This window comes from Coturnix japonica, unplaced genomic scaffold (assembly GCF_001577835.2).
Source record: "Coturnix japonica isolate 7356 unplaced genomic scaffold, Coturnix japonica 2.1 chrUnrandom616, whole genome shotgun sequence".
In the NCBI taxonomy this organism is placed as follows: Eukaryota; Metazoa; Chordata; class Aves; order Galliformes; family Phasianidae; genus Coturnix; species Coturnix japonica.
This window is the reverse complement of record NW_015439989.1, coordinates 22,633-24,054: the sequence shown is the minus strand read 5'-3', so window position 1 is coordinate 24,054 and position 1,422 is coordinate 22,633. Positions and strand designations below refer to the sequence as shown.

The 1,422-nt window shown below is 51.8% G+C and overlaps 1 protein-coding gene across 1 annotated transcript in view; it reads right to left on the bottom strand.

Moving 5' to 3' along the window:
• PDE2A (phosphodiesterase 2A) overlaps positions 1-1,422 on the bottom strand; it is a 37,965-nt gene that overhangs the window by 14,118 nt on the left and 22,425 nt on the right. The window contains exon 7 of the mRNA XM_015850983.2: positions 107-229. Within this exon, the coding sequence (XP_015706469.1) occupies positions 107-229 (123 nt within the window). The remainder of the gene's footprint in view (positions 1-106; positions 230-1,422) is intronic.

Genomic DNA, 1,422 nt, shown 5'->3' with positions numbered 1-1,422 from the left:
TATGGGGTGGTTATGGGGTGTCTATGGGGTGTCTATGGGGTGTCTATGGGGTAGTTATAGGGTGTCTATGGGGTGGATATAGGGTGTCTATGGGGTGGGTCCGTACTCCAGGTAGTTGCTGAGCTCCAGGTTCTTGTAGAGCAGGTAGCAGAAGTGCGACACCGAGAAGGCGTGCATCCAGTTGTGGTACGGGGGGTCCCGGTAACCCTTCTTCACCATCAGGCAGAACCTACGGGGGACAATGGGGTGAGGTGGGGGTTGGGGGTAATATGGGGCTGGGGTTGGAGTTGAGTTTGGGGTTAGCACTAAGTTTGGGTTGGAGTTGTTATTGGGGTTGGGGTTGGGGTTTGCACTAAGTTTGGGGTTGGGGTTGAATATGGGATTGGGGTTGGAGTTGATGTTGGGGTTGAGTTTGGGGTTGGAGTTAAGATTGGGGTTGGGGTTGAGTTTGGGGTTGGTTGATATTGGGGTTGGGGTGGAAGTTGGGGTTAGGGTTGAGGGTTGGGCTGGAGTTGAATATGGGGTTGGAGTTGAGATTGGGGTTGGAGTTGAATATGGGGTTGAGTTTGGGGTTGGCGATGACGTTTGGGGTTGGGGTTGTGGTTGTGGTTGGGGTTGTGTTTGGGGTTGGGGTTGAGTTTGGGGTTGGGGTTGACGTATGGAATTGGGGTTGAGGTTGAGGTTGGAGTTGAGATTGGGGTTGGGGTTGACATTAAGTTTGGGGTTGAGATTGGGGTTGGGGTTGAGATTGGGGTTGGCATTACTTTGGGGTTAGAGTTGAGGTTGGGGTTGGGATTGAGGTTGGGGTTGGGGTTGAATATGGGGTTGAGGTTGACTTTGGGGTTTGAGTTGAGTTTGGGGTTGGCATTAAGTTTGGGTTGGGGTTGAGGTTGGGGTTGAGGTTGAGTGTTGGGTTGGCATTGTTTGGGGTTAGAGTTGGGGTTGGGGTTGGGGTTGATGTTGGGGTTGAGATTGGGGCTGAAGTTGACTTTGGGGTTGGCGTTGAATATAGGGTTGGAGGTTGGGGTTGATATTGGGGTTGGGGTTGGGGTTGAAGTTGAGGTTGGGGTTGACTTTGGGGTTGGAGTTGAGTTTGGGGTAAGAGTTGAGGTTGGGGTTGGAGTTGAGATTAGAGTTGATGTTGGGTTTGAGTTTGGGGTTGGAGTTGACATTTGGGGTTGGAGTTGAGTTTGGGGTTAGCACTAAGTTTGGGGTTAGAGTTGAGGATGGGGTTGGGGTTGAGTTTGGGATTGGGGTTGAGGTTGGAGTTGAATGTGGGGTTGGGGTTGAGTTTGGGGTTGGGGTTGAGGTTGGGGTTGTTGATTTTTGGGGCTGAAGTTGACTTTGGGGTTGGGGTTGAGGTAGGAGTTGAGATTGGGGTTGGGGTGGAAGTTGGGGTTGGATTTGATATTGGGATTGGTG